The sequence below is a fragment of the Cebus imitator genome, unplaced genomic scaffold, assembly GCF_001604975.1.
Source record: "Cebus imitator isolate Cc_AM_T3 unplaced genomic scaffold, Cebus_imitator-1.0 Scaffold112, whole genome shotgun sequence".
NCBI lineage: Eukaryota > Metazoa > Chordata > Mammalia > Primates > Cebidae > Cebus > Cebus imitator.
Window position 1 is genome coordinate 4,783,034 of NW_016107427.1, and position 15,051 is coordinate 4,798,084.

Consider the following 15,051-nt stretch of genomic DNA (forward strand, 5'->3'; position numbering starts at 1 on the left):
AAATCGCCACAGGAGGGGCCAGGTGGGGGGTACAGGAAGCTACACAGGTAATTACATTGTGTAAAACTAACACACGCAAAGGAAAACGAGTACAACAGAGCCAAACTGAACAAGATCGGTGACTGCATCAAAGTCAATATCCTGGTTGTGAGATCGCACTTACTTTTCTTTGCAAAGTTTTGCAAAGTGATAGCACTGGGGGAAACTGGGCAAAGTGAATGATTCCTTACAACGGCATGTGACCCTGCAATGAAGAGAAAAAACAAGCAAAGGAAAGCAGGCCAGCTGATGCGTACGTCCAGGCCCTTCGCACGCCCTGAGCACCCAGGGGACAACGCAGTCACCCGGCGCCGGCGGGAGGGAGCTGGGGGGCGGGGCCGGGGATGGACGGAAGTGACGTAACGGGGCGGGGCGCGCACCTGGGCACCTGGGCACCTGGGCTGCCGCGGCGGCTCGGGCTAGAAGCGCGCGATGGAGGGCGACGGCGGGACTCCGTGGGCCCTGGGGCTGCTGCGCACCTTCGACGCGGGCGAGTTCACGGGCTGGGAGAAGGTGGGCTCGGGCGGCTTCGGGCAGGTGTACAAGGTGCGCCACGTCCACTGGAAGACCTGGCTCGCCATCAAGTGCTCGCCCAGCCTGCACGTCGACAACAGGTGAGCGGCCCGGGCGGGGCGCTGGGGCGGACGGGCGGCGCCGGGGTCTGGGTGTCCGGGTCCCGGGGTCCCGCTTAGCTCCCCCGGACTCTCCCCCGGGGCAGCTTCGGCGGGGAAACCGGTTGCCGGCGAGTCCACGGGGCCCCGGCAGCGTCCAGTCGGCCTTTCCCCGCCGGAGGGGCGCGGGGGTTTGGCTACCCCGGCGCAATCGCGCACGTCGGAGTCGGGTCAGGCGGCTCCTCCGAGGCTCCTCGGGGGCTCCTCGGGGGCCGCGTCTGCCCGGACGTCGTAAGGCGCCCAGTCGTCCTTCCTGACACTCCCCGAGTGGCCCCGGTTTTCCGGGGTCCCCAGCTCGCCGTGCGCCTCTGACCCGCGCCCTTGGGAGGCGCGTTCGGCCCGCCCGGGACCCACCCGGGCGCTGCGGTCCTCGCAGGGCTTAGGAAAATTGCCGTGTGGGCATCTGGGATTTGTGAGTGGAGTTAGGCTCCGTTCGACTTACTTGGTAATTTACGTTGGAACACAAATTGGTGTAAGACAATAATTATTTCGGTCGGAAGCTCCGGCTTGGCTCGGGTGAGGCTTCCTGGGCGCATGGCGCTTGCGCGTTGGATCTCCAGGGCTCGGGCCTGGCCGTGGGGTCCCTCGGGGGGTCCGGCAGGGGGTCCGGGGTCTTGATCCGCCCAGCGCTTCCTCGCCCCACACTCTCGTTTTAGCTGACTTAATTTCGAACCGCTGGGGAAGAGCCTTGAATTAGCGCTCTGTGGCCGTGCCATGGAGCCCTCCTGCACCCCAGTATCCTAGTCCAAAAGCCAGAATGAAACCTGTCTGTCCCTACCTAGCAGGAGCGCTCAAGGTAACAAAGGCGCCTGGGAAGGACGCAGAGCCGCCCTTGTTACATTCGGTGAGTCGGTTGTCATCTGTGCAAAATTTGAGAGGTAGGGAGAATATTCTTGAACAACGCCTCTCTGTTGTTGTAGATTTCACTGTTTACCGTTGATTTTGATGGTTTATACGTAGAACATTTTAATTACGTATTCTTTAATGAAGCTTACATTTTACATTGAAGTCACGCTTGTATTTTACCTAGAGATTCCCTGGACACACTCAGAAGTGGCTCCTTTTAAATACCATTTAGCCTTTGCTGTTGGCAGATCTGGTTTCGAATGCTTGGCTGATTGAGTGATGGGGCCCGAAAAGCCCCAGCTTTTCTGCAGAATGGTTGTGCTGCTGGCGTCTGGGGTGGCAGTGCTTGCTGTGGCCCCACACTGTGACTATGAGGCCTCTGCTGATAAGAGGCTGGAGTCCACGACCTTCACATTTTCCTCTTTGATAGGAGGCTACACAGCAGAGCTACTGGTGGCTTTTGCCATAACCTCAAATCCAGTGTTTCTTGGAAACATCAGTAGAGTCGTGACGAGTGTCATAAAATCACCATTAGTTCAAAGGTGAGACATTGGCTGAGGCTGTGCACTTTCTCTCCCCTGTCCCAGATCCTGGGAGCTTCTCAGGCCAGGAGAGGCGCTGTGGTTATTTTGTGGAAATCCAAACCACTGTGAATACCAGCCAGTGGTTAGGTCCTGAAAGGTAACCCTCTCCAGGGGGTCATTTGTTTGCTCTCTCGGGAGCGTTTGTCTGATGCAGTTTTCTAGTTGCAGCGACTTTAATCATCAGCGAACATTTTAACACCACTTTCTTGTATTGGAAGAGCAAAGTAAACAAGCACCTCCCTGGACTGACTCACCAGCTCACGTCCTTAGGCTCTTCTGAAATTTCTAGTGACCAGTCCCTTATTTCTTGGGTGGCCTAGTTGGAGGTAGGGTTTCTCCACTTGAGGCGGATTGCTTAGGATATTGCATAGCTTGGTTGAAAAGTGTTTTGTCCTTTGACTGGAAGCCTTTCCTGCCCTGCCCAAAGCAGACAGGTGGTGGCATGTCAGGTGGCGAGGTCGAGGTCAGCATCGCCTGGCAGGAAGCACTTCACCTCCTGTACTCTGCTGGACCTGGTAGAGCAGGCTGGGTTTTCATGTGCAGCAGTGGCTGATTTTTCTGAGAAGATGGTCAGACCCTGGCTCTTTGTGAAGTTGATTCCTTTAGGTTAATTATTGACTGTATTCGCTTGAGGTCCTTGTGAGGAATGTACATCCATCCCACTTTGCTCCAGGAGGTGCTAGTTGCATTGCAGTCTCACAAGGTTGCACCCAGGCCTCAAAGTAGCCCCTGTGCCCCTTGCCCTGCCAAATTTTCCAGTGCTTTTCTGATGAGCTGCCTCCCACCCCAGCCCCTCATATCTGGAAGATGTTTCCTGAATTGCAGGACAGGATTTTCCTAGGGTCTTTGTGTGCAGCCCCCAGCCCTTTACCCCTTCTGCCTACATCCTGCTTCTCCTCTCGGAGGGTCAGCAGCTCTGACCCCCACCACAGGGGTCTGGGGCTTTTCCAGGCTGTCTGGGGGCATTTATGGTCCTCTCCACTTGTTGCATAGGACCCACGACAGGTCCAGGTCCGGGTCCAGGTGAGGCTGATTTTCATCGGCAAAGGCTGCTTGCCTCTCAAGGTGGTCTGGGTTCTCCTGGCTCCCTGCAGCTCCCCTGGCCCTGGACTTTAGCCACCCGTTGGCCACAGCACCTGCCTGGGGCTTCTCTGAGTAGCAGGCTGTGCCAGGCCTTGTGAGCATACTTTTCTGTGCAGGAAGGGTGGGGGCTACCTAGCCCCAGACATTTAGCTCCCCAGGGACAGGAAGTGCCTGCCAAGGGGCCCTCTCAGTAGTTCACAGGTGACACCCCATTGGTCTGAGATTCCCTTCGTCATGGGGCCTGGTGCCTTGGAGGGTCTTGTGGGGTGGCTTTGGAGAAACAGCCGGCCTCCCTGGCCGACCCTCACTGTGGGGCCACAGGGCCTAGGGTGGGGTGTAGGGATGGGTGCTGTGACTAGTTTGGGGAGAATAAAGTAATCCCAAAGCCCCGTTCCTCCCCTGCCAGCCCCTAGCTAAGAAGATGCTTGGAAGAAGCCAGTGCCTGTGGGGCGCTGGCTGGCAGCAGCTCCTGCCGCATTCAGCCCCGGCTGGTCGGGGCGAGCCTGAGCAAACTCTAGGTTTGTAAAAACAGAGCTGACAATTGGACAAGCCCGTTTCTTGTCAGTTTTAAAAATAGCCCTGTGGGAACCCCTCCGAGGCTCCCTGGGAATATAATTGGATTAGTGTGCAGAAGGCCTCGCTGAGAGGCATCAGCTAACAGATGATGAAACACATTTTCCGGCTGCACTTTCCTGAAGGTAGTTCCTAGGCTTCTCCTTCGGAGCTCTTTGTTACCTGAGCAGTCTCACCGCCTCCCCCGCCTCCCTGCTTCTCCCCGCTTCCCTTCATGTATTGCTTCTCCGCTTGCACAAGACCACGTCCTGGGGCCGTTCTTTCCCCTTTTCCAGGATGCGTGCTTCCAGGGAAAACCGCAGCTGGCCTGGTCCACAGGTCTTTGGAATTTCTGAGCCTCGAGAAGAACCTTGGGGCTTCTCTAGGAAGTTTCTTTTAGAAATGATTGGTGTGATGATATTTCTGGTATTTCTCACTACTCCAGCGCCCTCCCTGGGAGGGGGAAATCCACTTTGGCTAGCCCTAAATGAGGAGAAAACCAAATTCATGTAAGTGCTACTTAGCGTGTCTTTGAAAAGCTGAACCCTGAGTTAATCCTAATTAATGCCCTAATTAACCCCTAAAACGGGGTCCAGGGGATCGTAGGGGAGCTTTCCCCGATCCTGCGCAGAAGCAGACTTGGCAGTGCTTTCCCCAGCAGCGAAGGAGATGAATAGAGCACGCCCCCACTGAACTGTACCTAAGCGCAGCTGTGCTTGGAGCGAGGCACAGTTTTTAGGTTGTATTTTAATGAACACCGATGAGAGGGGGTTCTGGTCAACCCAGAAATGTTGGCTCCGCTGTCAACCGTAAGAAATGCGATTTGGGGGCAGTGCACATGTGGCCGGGCGATGCTCTGTGTTCCTGGCAGCCACTCCAGCACCTCAGCTGGTTTCAGCATCTCTACTCGTCTTAAAATAATGGTCATAATAATAAATCTGCAGTTCCTTTTGTGTGGTTATCAAAATAAGCCAGAAACACTGCTTAAAAGAAAAAAATGCGTTAAAAAATAGTGCCATTGCTAAAAAGCAATTATGGGTTCTTTCTGTGGCCCTAGTACCTGAGCACTTCTTAACCTCTCTGATCAGAAAGGCCTCTTCCTGCAGCTTGCAAGGAGGCCCTTTTAGGCTTACTGAATTGCAAACGCCGCTGGGTGTCACCTGACCCCAGAAGGGCTGGAGCTTCCTAAACCTGCTGGGGTTTCCCAGGTGTGCGCCTGGGGAGCCCCTGAAGAGTGGCTGGAAGGAGGGGTCGGGTGGGTTTTGGTCCTTTGGTTAGCGGATGGTAAACAGTGTGGAAAGTTCTGAGGATATGCTGGTGCTTCTGAATGAAATCCAGGCTGGTAGGAAGGGAGCCGCCCTCCCTCCACTCCTGGACCTCAAATCTCCCACGGGGCGGTCCCGGGCTGGCTGGAATTCCATCTGCCCCAAGCGAGTTTGGATCATGCTGTCACCGAGAAGAGACTCTTGTCCATGGAAACAATGACTTATTTTCCGGGACACCTGGTTTTCCTTGAGAAAATGCCCTCAAATGTGTGGCCTGTGGAAGGGGGATGTCGTGTCCAGCCCCCATCAGACAGCTGTGCAAAGCCGGGGTGCACTGTTAGGAGAGTCAAGCCGGGATCAGCTTTCGGGAGGCCGGCAGCTGCGGCCCTTGTTTGTTTCTTGTAAAGTGAGGTGAATGGGGTCTCTGTTCCGCGGAAAGGGCCCGGGGCTGGGAGAGTCAAGAACTTGCTGAACTTGGTGCTGCGGAGGGTGTGCCCTGCTGCCAGCCTGTGGCTGTTGGAGTCGCTAATGAGCTCGCTCTGCCATCAGAAGTCACCTGGGTTTTATGTATTAAGCCCTTTGGGCAAATAGAAGAAAACACTTTATTTGGAGAGTGGCTCGGAGCTCCCACTTAATAAGCTGTTTAGCCTTCCTTTGACTGACTTTGGTCTCAGAATACTACTTGTTATCAACAGCTTTGGCTTAGAGACTTCACTCTCAGAATGTCTACTTAATATGGAAAAATGACGCTTGTGATAGCTGGCCTCTGAACACCTGAACTGTCAGCGCCTCGAAACCTTCTGGCCAGGAGGGTGTGCTTCCCGTGGTTGCACAGTGGAAGTGGGTCTTAGTCCTATGGAGGGACTTTCTCCAGTGCCCCAGGCAGAGTGTTGGAGAAGGGAGGCCACATGGGTTGGGGAGGGCAGCAGGCTGGCCACATGTGAGCAACAGGAAACAGACGCGTCGTAATTTTGATTCTTAACAAGACATAAAACAGAAGCAGCAGCTGGTACTGAGTCCCAGTCCAACAGTTTGGAAGTCAGTGGCTGTTGCTGGAGTGGCAGTTGTGCTGGTGCTCCTTTAAATCCTTTAGATCACTAAGGAGGGCCTCAACCACCGGTGTTCCCAGAGGAGGAGAAAGGCCTGGAGCTGAGAGGCGTCATTTTCCTTCCTCGGCGCTTGGTTTCATTTTGGCTGATGCTTGGCCTTGGCCTCCTTTCAGGCCCTCTGCTTCCTCTTTTCCCAATGCTTACTGAGGCTGTGAACAGGGTTGAGAGGCTCACGGTCGGCACCCCCGTCCCCTGGTGGGTCCCAGAGCCTGGCCCAAGCCCCTGGCTGCAGGGAGGGGGATTTCCCCAGGAGTGAGGGAGCAGCTGACGGTATGCTGGGGATGGGGCAGCCTTTCAGCTCAGCCCAGGGACCCCCACAGGCCAGCACTGCACACTGGTGGGCATCTTGTTCCCATTCATTGGCCCTTTAACCAGAGCGCTAGGAAAGCAGGCCACGCCGCCCTCAGTGTTGTCTCATAATTTCACGTTCATTCCTGATACTTGCTTCACTTGTTCCCAGGGCCCGTGGGATTCTTTGCTCCTTGAGTGTATTCAGACCCACTCTTGACCTGCCCACTCCCACACCCACCCAGCTGCTCCTCCTGGGGTGCTCCCGTGTCCACTGTGGGGGACCGCCCAGCGACCCCTGGCGCAGCTCCAGAGATGTCCTGCAGGTCTCTCTCCTCCCACATGCAGCCAATGGACCGGCCTGCAGCTTCTTCCAGCAGAGCGTGGTGCCCTGCTGGCTTCCCCCTCTGCTCTGCCAGGCCCAAGGGGGTCCACAGTGACCCCTCCACTCTGCTCCGCTGGCCTCCCAGGTGCCCCTGGACTCTGCGGTCTCAGCCTTCCCCACTCTCTCAGGGGCCCTTCCCTATGTTGACTTCTGACTTTGGGTGTCTCTTGATTCTCCAGAGCTCCCTGGACCCTCCTTTCAAGAGGCTCAGATTTTTCCACCACGCTTCTCTTCTGGGGGTAATTCTCCATCTTCACCCTTAGAGGGTAAATGTAAACACCGTGAAGACAGGAAAGGGACCCCTTGTCCTTAGTTCTAACATATAATGGATTCAAGCGAGCACTTGCCAGTACACAGAACTGCTTGAAGTAAAGGTCAGGTAAGTGCTGGGAGTACTGAAGCTGTAGTCCTAGGCGGCAGTAGTTTATTGGCTGAAAATGCATTCGCTGGGATTCTTAAACTTGGCACCATTGGCATCTGGGGCTGAGTAATTCTTAGCCTTGGGGCTGTCTTGTGCATAGGATGTTGGTAGCATCCTCCGGTTGTGACAGCCAGAATCTCTCCAGACATTGCCCAGTGTTTCCTGGGGGTGAAGTGACCTCTAGTTGAGAACAGCGGGCTGCGTCCTGAGACACAGAGGCCTAGCTGCAGCTTCCGGGGGGCGGGGCCGTGGGGGGAACAGGCTGAGATCTCCAAGCCTTTGGTACCTGTACCATGTATAGGAATTTCCACAGCAAGAGCTAAACAGCAGGATCCAGGGGTTCCTGCTGGCCTTTCCTTTAGGGGAAGTGTTTTCACAGGTAAGAGAAGCCCGGGAGGGGTTGAAGTCTCTCAGGGGAGGTTAGATCATTCAGACATGGATGTGTTCTGTTGGCACTGTTTTGGCTTCTCCAGTGGCGAGGAAATGGGAGCCGCTGGTTTCCAGGCACCTGCTCCAGGGTTTGTCACTGGGAGGAGCAGGCTGTGTCCAAACTCCAGAAGAGCCCCTGCTGTGGCAGCTGAGACTGGGTTATGGGCAGGGGCTTGGTCTGGACTCTGGATTCTGTGGGAATTACCCGGAGGCCACACTAGCCAGCTGCCTCCTGGCCTGTAGGCGGACATGGAGCTGCCTCCTGGCCTGTGCACGGACATGGCGCTGCCTGCGGGCCTGTGCGCGGACATGGAGCTGCCTGCGGGCCTGTGTGCGGACAGGGAGCTGCTGCGTTTCCTGCTCTAGGAGGTTGACTCTCTCCAAGTGTGGTTCTGAACATTTCCTTTAGGGAGCTTATTATTATGTTATTAGAAAGCAGATTGGCCAGGCACGGTGACTCACGCCTGCAATCACACTACTTTGCGAGCTGAGGCAGACGAATCACTTGAGCCCTGGAGTTCAAGACCAGCCTGGCCAACATAGCAAAACCCCATCTCTACTAAAAAATAAAAAAAAATTAGCCGAGTGTGGCACGCCTGTAATCCCAGCTACTCTGGCGGCTGAGGCATGAGAATCACTTGAACCTGGGAGGTGGAGGTTGCAATAAGCCAAGATCATACCACTGTACTCCTGCCTGGGCGACAGAGCAAGACTCTGTTTCGAAAAAGGTGAAAAAAGAAAAAGAAAAAGAAAAAAAAAGCAGATTTTCCAGCCCCAACCTGGAACACATTCTCAAGGAGTGAGGCCTGGGAACCAGCATTCCAGCCAGCTTCTTGGGTGCTTTCTACCATGTCTGTGTTCAGCAACTGCTGACCTAGAACCTCCGTGGCCAACATGCATCCTCGTGGGATTCAGCCTTTTACCCTGAACGCGTGCTGAGACTTTTGACCCATGACACTAACACAGACCATTGCTCTGGGATTCTAGTCTGTGAAAACACAGACTGCACCAGGGAAGTGACCTTAGACCAGAGGCTGGCAAACTTTCTCCACCAAGGGCTGGAGGGCAGTGTTTTGGGCTTTGCAGGCCTCAGGGCCTCTGTTGCAAGGACTGCTTTCCATTTTGAAGTGCAGAAGCAGCCACAGCCGTATTTAAATGAATGGGTGAGCCTTTCTTCCAGTAAAAGTTTATACAAACAAGGTGGCAGGCTGTGGGCAACCATTTGGCAGATTCTCAAAATATTACACAAAGAACGTGACCAAGCAATTCTACTCCTAGGTGTGTGTCCAAAGGAATTGAAAGCCAGGACTCCAGGTGTTTGTATACCAATGTGTGCAGCTGTACAGCATTATCCACAAGAGCCAAAAGGTGGAAATGGCTGCGCCCACCAACAGCTGACTGGACAAACAACAGGCGGTGTATCCGTGCAGTGGAATATTACTCGGCCATGAAAAGGAAGTTTTGATATATGTTACAGTGTAAATAGACCTTGAAAACATGCTTAATGAAATAAGCCAGACACAGAAGGACACATTTTATATGCTTGCACTTATATGAATTTGCCTAGAACACAGCAAAGAGGTTATTGAGGATGGGGGTGAGGGAAGGAGTTACTGGTTAATGGGTACAGCATTTTTGTTGAGGATGATGGAAAAGTTTTGGGTGTAGATAGTAGTGATGGTTGTTCCACATCGTGAATGTGTGTAATGCCAGGGAATTGTACACCTGTGAATGACTAAAATGATTAGTACTATATCTATTTTACATATATATATATATATATTTTTTTTTTAAGACGGAGTCTCACTCTGTCGCCCAGGCTGGAGTGCAGTGGTGCGATCTCAGCTCACTGCATCCTCCGCCTCCTGGGTTCAAGAGATTCTTCTGCCTCAGCCTCCTGAGCTGGGATTACAGGCAAATGCCAACACGCATGGCTAATTTTTGTATTTTTAGTGACAACAGGGTTTCACCAGTTGGTCAGGTTGGTCTTGAACTCCTGACCTCATGATCTGCCTATCTTGGCCTCCCAAAGTGCTGGGATTACAGGTGTGAGCCACCGCACCCAGCCTATATTTTTTATTTAAAAAAAAAAAATGGCTGGTTGGATTTGGCCCTTGGTAACCCCATGCTTTGGACTCATGCTGTTTCATTAGTTTGCGTGTGAGGTTGGATTCTGGACTAACTGGGCCAACTCAGGTATTGGGCTTAAACCAAGAAGGTGAGTTGGGTTCCTTCAATAACTAGTTACAACTTTTTTTATGTTTTTTGTTTTTTTTTTTTGAGATGGAGTTTCCCTCTGTCACCCAGGCTGGAGTGCAATGGCATGATCTTGGCTCACTGCAACTTCTGCCTCCCTGATTCAAGCGATTTTCCTGCCTCAGCCTCCCGAGTAGCTGGGATTATAGATGTCCACCACCATGCCCAATTAATTTTTGTATTGTTAGTAGAGACAGGGTTTCACTACGTTGGCCAGGCTGGTCTCGAACTCCTGACCTCAGGTGATCCACCTGCCTCAGCCTCTCAAGTGCTGGGATTGCAGGCATGAGCCACCATGCCCAGCCTGGTTACAACTTTGAGTGGAACCTCAACATCTTTTTCCTCCTCAGGAGAAGGGATTGTTGCCTGCACCTGCAGACTCTGAGATTCCCAAGCCTTGGCTCACGGCTGCCTGTGGAATTATCATTCACACAGGTGGCCCCTCCACACCTGTTGTCAGTGGTACCTGTAACATGATTAGAATTCCCTCCTCCTCACTTCTGAGAATATTCTCAGCAGCTCAGGACTGAGACTCTGCAGAGCCTGCATTAGTGCCGTGACGTTAACGTGTACCCCGCGTGTGTGCACTTGAGGCATTGGCTCAGCCCTCTGCAGCAGGTCACCTTCGGGCCGGGGTGCTGCTCGTGCTTGTGGCTGAGTGACCACTGCATGTTCTTCATGCCTTTGAACTTTTCCAGGGAGCGCCTGGAGCTTTTGGAAGAAGCCAAGAAGATGGAGATGGCCAAGTTTCGGTATATCCTGCCTGTGTACGGCATCTGCCACGAACCCGTCGGCCTGGTCATGGAGTACATGGAGACGGGCTCCCTGGAGAAGCTGCTGGCCTCGGAGCCGCTGCCGTGGGATCTGCGGTTCCGCATCATCCACGAGACTGCGGTGGGCATGAACTTCCTGCACTGCATGTCCCCGCCGCTCCTGCACCTGGACCTCAAGCCCGCCAACATCCTGCTGGATGCCCACTACCACGTCAAGGTGGGGAGCCGCACGGTGCCCGAGGGAGCTGGGCAGGGAGGGTCTGGGTCTTGGGGAGCAGGGTATCCACGGGTGAAGCTCTGAGGTCGGGTTAAGGGTGGAAGATGAGGTGGCTCTTCTCGGAGGAAAGAAATTGAAACCAAGGCCTTTTGCAGCATAAGGACGCTAGGCGTCTGAGCTTGTCCTGTTCGGTATGGAACCACACACTGTGTAGCTGGAGGGTGGGCTTGGTGAACGTGGGGGCTGCTCCCCCAAATCCTGGCATATGACTCATTCTGTAGAAAGATTACAGGTTTGTGGGTTTTGTTCTTATGAAATCAGCCTGTCGGCCAGGCGTGTCCTTGTGAGACCTCAGGCTCTGCAATGAAGGGATGCATTTCCTCTGTTTTCAGGGCCTCGGGGTGATGGGAATGTGGGGGTCCCCTGCAATGGGGTCCTTAAAGTGCTGTGGAAGAGGCTGTCAGGAGGGGTGGAGAGTGTGGGGCGGCGGCACGTTGTGACAGCGTGGGCCTGGGAGCCGGAGCTTGCTTTAGCTTCACGATCGGTTTTTGAAACAGAAAAGTGAGGGGGTAATATAACCGGAAAGCAGCGTCGCTGCTGGGCCTTGGCAGGTGTCAGCATCACCACCTTTGCATCAGGCAGCATTTCCTGTATCTCCTTTGCTGGCCTTCATGGCTAGGCCTGTACTGCTGTTGACAGGTCGTGGTTACACCTGACATGTGGTTTTTCCCCACGCGGTGATGTTCACATGCTCTCGAGAGGCCTGGGGTGAATGGCTGGTCCACAAAGCACTGGTGTCCTCCCTGGGAGCGAGAAGGAGCCGAGAGCCTTGACCCAGATCCATGCAGTTCTCGCAGGGGACAAGCAGAGGAGTCCTCCGCCTGCCTTGGCTGCACTCGTGTTTTCCCTGGGAGTGAGAAGGAGCCGAGAGCCTTGACCCGGATCCGTGCAGTTCTTGCAGGGGACAAGCAGAGGAGTCCCCCGCCTGCCTTGGCTGTGCTGCTGTTCCTAGTGGCATGGCACTTCCAGGCCTGTCTCGTGCCTGGACCATTAATTAGGAGAGACCTGAATTCAGGGCCTGGCCCTGCCCGTGAGCTCTCGGGTGGGATGGGTGTGGTGGCCCGTATGGCATGCGCACGGCCGCTCCCTGTGACCAGACTCTGCAGCTGAGTGCACCTCTCGTGCCTGGCTCAGCCAGGGCGGCAGCGGGGAGGCCAAATTTTCACATTGGGCAGTAATTATAAGTTGTTTCTTAGGCAGGTGTTGCCCAGTAATAGGATTTCAGCTAGAAGATTTCAGCACCGTCCTGCTAAGTGAAATAGGAAATTGAGATAATGGAGACAAAAATCAAGTGACTTGGCTTGAATGGGCTCTAGGGTGGTTTCTGCATCTGCTCATGTTTTGGGATTCCTGTTTCCTGTGGTGGGCAGGGCTGGGCTTCACATGTGGACCCTCCATTCCTGCCAACCTTTACAGGCTTCTTCCCAAGTAGCACAGGCCCCGGGGCTGTAATGACTAGGAAGGTCTGCTGTCCAGCATGCACTCAATACCGGGAAGGGCGTGCCAGAGGCGTCCCCTGTGGGAGCTGCCGTCATCCTCAGAGCAGACGTGTAGGGTGGACAGTGGCCTCTGCTTCTCACCGAGTCTGGGCTTAGAGTGGTTAAATTAGCAGCTGGACCGCCCAGCTACAGTCACACAGTGGAGACCAGAACACCATCCTGCAGCCTCCATAGACCTTGATTTTACCTGGGCTGCCACTGTGGTTGACATGAAAGAAACCAAGTGACCACCACATGCATCGGTCACTTGGGGGTAGAGTATGTGGCCCATAGGCAGGGCCTGGAGGCAGTTCCGTGGGAGGGGGTGGGAGTGCTCCTGGGGGTGGGCCTACACAGGGCTGAGCTTTGTCTGTTGGGGCAGGCCACAGCAGAGCCTTTAGGTGAAGGAGACGCAGGGAGAGCTCTGGGTTTCCTGCTGGGGTAGCAGGCCGCTGGGCTTCTCTGTCTGTAAGGACGGCTGCAGCGGGCGGATGCTGCCGGGACCTGCTTTCTCAGGGAGGCTGCTGTGGAAGGCTCGCTGGGGGCTGGCCAGGAAGTGATGGGACATCCGCATGGTGCCCCTGTGTACCCTGACAGGCCGTAGGAAAGATTACTTTGGTGTGACTTCCTTCTTAATCAGGTGTATTAGTCACCATCAAGAAGCCCAGAAACAAACAGAAAAATGTATTTGCATGACATACTTCTTTTTTCTTAGAAATAGCTACTGTGTGTAGAGCGCAGCAGGGAGCTTGTTGGGATCTGAGAGTCGGCACTTTCGTTCCTGAAGACAAAGTGTGGAAGCTGTGCGTGGACTGGCCACTGGGTGTCTGGGTGTCTTCAGCAGATAGTTATTCAAAGCAGGAATAGTTTAATCTAGAATCCTGAAATTAGAACATAGATTGCCTTTCCAGCCCTGACGTTTGTCTCTGAGACAGGCTACCCCGGTGTCCAGGGATTGAGTGAAACAGAATACCACAGCAGCTGTCTGCTTCACACAGTATATACATAGAAATAGTATAGAAAGTAACAGTGTCAAGTTAATGCTTGATGTTATTCAACATTAAATATGCTAAATACCAATAGTAAAATATTAGTTGGAATCAATTTTAAGTTAAAAACGAAATAACTTAGTCTAACATCTCAGGCTGCTGTTATGTGTCCAGTTTGCCAGGAACACCGCTTTTCAAAGGGTTACACGTGGGCTGCATCCAGCTGTGTCTTCTTTAGAGCTGATAACGACCTGCTGTGTCTTTCTTTGAAAGCCAGCAAAGCCCCTGCAGGCTGCTTTCTCAGTCTTGACAGCTGGACCTTGAAGTTGAAGGGCCACATGCTTGGGGGCAGCTGTGAGCCCTCAACTCTCGGAGATGCAGAGTTGGGTGCTGAAGAGAGTGTTTGGAAGCCATGAGGCATTTGCTGGTCAGGGTGGTTGCCACGGTGGTGGTGGCGGTGGCGGTGGCTGGCCGTTGAGGACACGGGGCGAGGGGCAGCCCTGGGAGGTGACATGAGGAAGGGTGGAGGGGGAATGCAGCCGTGGAAGGAAGGAGAGCATAGAGGGTCAGCGACCCTGCCAGGATTCTCAATTCCGAGCTTGCATTCTGTTGCCAGAGGTTTTACAGAGAATTTCAGCTCACTTTCTTTTCACCAAGTATGGTTCGGAGGGTCTGGTTCTTTCTGACAAAGACACGGAGGAGGAGAAAAGACTGCAGGCCTGGGGAGGTGCCTGGACGAGACCTCTGTGCCTCAGCCCCTCTCATGTCTTCCTTTTCTTTTCTTCTTTTTAAAATGATACTAGATCTATTTTAAATTCACAACAAAGCTACTTTTATTGCCTCCTTTTATGGAAAAAGGAAACAGGCACAGAGAGGCTAATCGTCCAGGACCACAGAACTCTAACTTGTACAGACAAGATTAGAACAGCGCGTCTGATCCTTAGCTGACGGTGGGAGGGAGATACTTTTTTCCTGTAGTCAGCCATACAAGGGGAGAAGGAATTGCCTAGAAAGTGTGTGATGCTTTCTTTACTTTTAGTTTCAGGATACGTGTGCAGAATGTGCAGGTTTGTTACACAGGGGTGCCATGGCGGTTTGCTGCGCCCGTCCGCCCTCTAGGTTATCGTCTAGGTTTTAAGCCCTGCATGCATTTTTGTCCTGATGCTCTCCCTGCCCTTTCCCCACACCTCTCAGCAGGGCCCGTGTGTGATGTTCCCCTCCCTGTGTCCTTGTGTTCTCATTGTTCAGCTCATTTCTGAATTTGAAACCTTTGAAGCCACTGATGACGGTTGAACTGAAGCTTCTTGTGCTCTTGAGCTTATTTTGAGTTAGGACACAGGTTTACAGGATCAGGTGATGGTGTTCTGGGGAGCTGGTGCTTTCCCTGGGTTGAAGGAGTGTGGCTCTTGAGGGCGGTGCAGGCCTGAAGGCCCTGGGATCAACAGAAGTGAGAGGAAATGAGAGCCGCTGGAGTCCGGGCCCTGTCCTGGTGCTGCTGGCTGCAGAGGAGGCCGGTCTCTTCCCACAGGCCTCCCCCCACTCCCTGGGTCTCTTCCCGCAGGCCTCCCCCCCACCTCCCTGGGTCTCTTCCCGCAGGCCTCCCCCC

At 53.8% G+C, this 15,051-nt stretch overlaps 1 protein-coding gene across 2 annotated transcripts in view; it reads left to right on the forward strand.

The window, feature by feature from the left end:
- The first annotated feature begins 387 nt into the window (after positions 1-387).
- The window catches only part of RIPK4 (receptor interacting serine/threonine kinase 4), a 28,361-nt gene continuing 13,697 nt past the window's right edge, over positions 388-15,051 (forward strand). Inside the window, exons 1-2 of one of the 2 annotated variants that reach the window (XM_017538611.2) lie at positions 388-653; positions 10,627-10,918. In XM_017538611.2, the coding sequence (XP_017394100.1) occupies positions 472-653; positions 10,627-10,918 (474 nt within the window). In that variant the 5' untranslated portion in view covers positions 388-471. Of the gene's footprint in view, positions 654-10,626; positions 10,919-13,689; positions 13,953-15,051 lie in introns of those variants that run through there. The other variant, XM_037742065.1, reaches the window with a different exon arrangement.